The sequence below is a fragment of the Lipotes vexillifer genome, unplaced genomic scaffold (genome assembly GCF_000442215.2).
Source record: "Lipotes vexillifer unplaced genomic scaffold, Lipotes_vexillifer_v1.1 scaffold1129, whole genome shotgun sequence".
In the NCBI taxonomy this organism is placed as follows: Eukaryota; Metazoa; Chordata; class Mammalia; order Artiodactyla; family Lipotidae; genus Lipotes; species Lipotes vexillifer.
The window spans coordinates 3904882-3905964 of record NW_006789022.1 but is presented as its reverse complement, the minus strand read 5'-3'; the positions used below and the strand labels follow the sequence as shown (position 1 = coordinate 3905964).

The window sequence follows — 1083 nt, the reverse complement described above, 5'->3', positions numbered from 1 at the left end:
AAAGATAGAGTCTGCTTGGAGCTAAGATGGCGGCTCTGGTTGCCATGGTTATGGAGCCATTGGGGCAGCTGGGGGAGGTGCCTGCCCAGGAAGGGAGGAGGGCCGAGTGGAAGAGGGGCCAGGAGGAGGAAGAGGGCCAGCAGTGTCAGAGGTTGCTGGGAGGGCCCAGAGGTGGGCGATGGATGGTGTCCCTGGCCTTTGTTGTGCTGGAGTGAATGTCCAGGAAGGAGACCCAGGTGCTGATGAGCAGTTTGTGAGCCTGCAGGTGTCAGGGGTGCGTGCAGATTGTAATGCACCTTCAGAATCCTCGGGACCATGAAAGAGCTGCTGACCCCCGGCCCCTCCCCATGGCTGGCATCTGCTGGTCCCCATCCCTGTTTATTTCCCTAAGTGCAGAGCTTGCAGCCCCCTTCCTGTTGCTAAAACACTCAGCATTTCCCTAGACATAAAGACAGTCGTGCACACCCTGCACTGGCAGGCGTTGCGTCCTCAGTGGGCCTGGTGCCCAGTTTCACGGAGGCCTGTTGAGCTTTCTTGGCCCCCTTGACCCAGCAGTGAGAGGGAGGTGCTGTGTACACACACCCGTGGTCGGGAAGCCGTACCAGGGGGCGGGCGGGACACTCCCATATCTAACTTTCTCTCCACAGGACTTGGCCTGGGCCATCAGCTACTATGCCCGTTTCTTCATCACCTACATCCCTTTCTATGGTGTCCTGGGAGCCATCATTTTCCTCAACTTCATCAGGTGCCTGCGCTTTGCTGGTTAATAATCCCTGGGCCCCTCGAGCACTGGCACTGATGGGGGCTTTGATGTGAGGCCCCCATGAGGAAAGGCTCAGAGGTCCCCACTTCCTGCCCCGGCCCCCCATCAGGGGCTGCACTCACTCCACCCCCCACCCGCCCTGGGCTGCTCCGGGTTGGGAGGGAGGCTCTCTTCCCACTGATTCCCCGGGCCCCGTGGAGACCGAGCACGCCGGGCCCCAGTGCTGAGCCGAGCTCGCTTCCAGGTTCCTAGAGAGCCACTGGTTTGTGTGGGTCACGCAGATGAACCACATCGTCATGGAGATTGACCAGGAGCCCTAC

At 60.3% G+C, this 1083-nt stretch overlaps 1 protein-coding gene across 5 annotated transcripts in view; it reads left to right on the top strand.

Annotated features, from left to right (window-relative positions):
• FADS2 (fatty acid desaturase 2) overlaps positions 1-1083 on the top strand; it is a 63590-nt gene that overhangs the window by 59922 nt on the left and 2585 nt on the right. For 4 of the 5 annotated variants that reach the window (XR_457060.1, XM_007462169.1, XM_007462167.1 and 1 more), the window contains 2 exons: positions 648-745; positions 1008-1083. The exon at positions 1008-1083 is cut by the window's right edge. Coding sequence is in view for 4 of the 5 variants with exons in the window: in XM_007462169.1 (XP_007462231.1) it covers positions 648-745; positions 1008-1083 (174 nt within the window). In the remaining variant the exon portion in view is untranslated. The remainder of the gene's footprint in view (positions 1-647; positions 746-1007) is intronic. The other variant, XM_007462168.1, reaches the window with a different exon arrangement.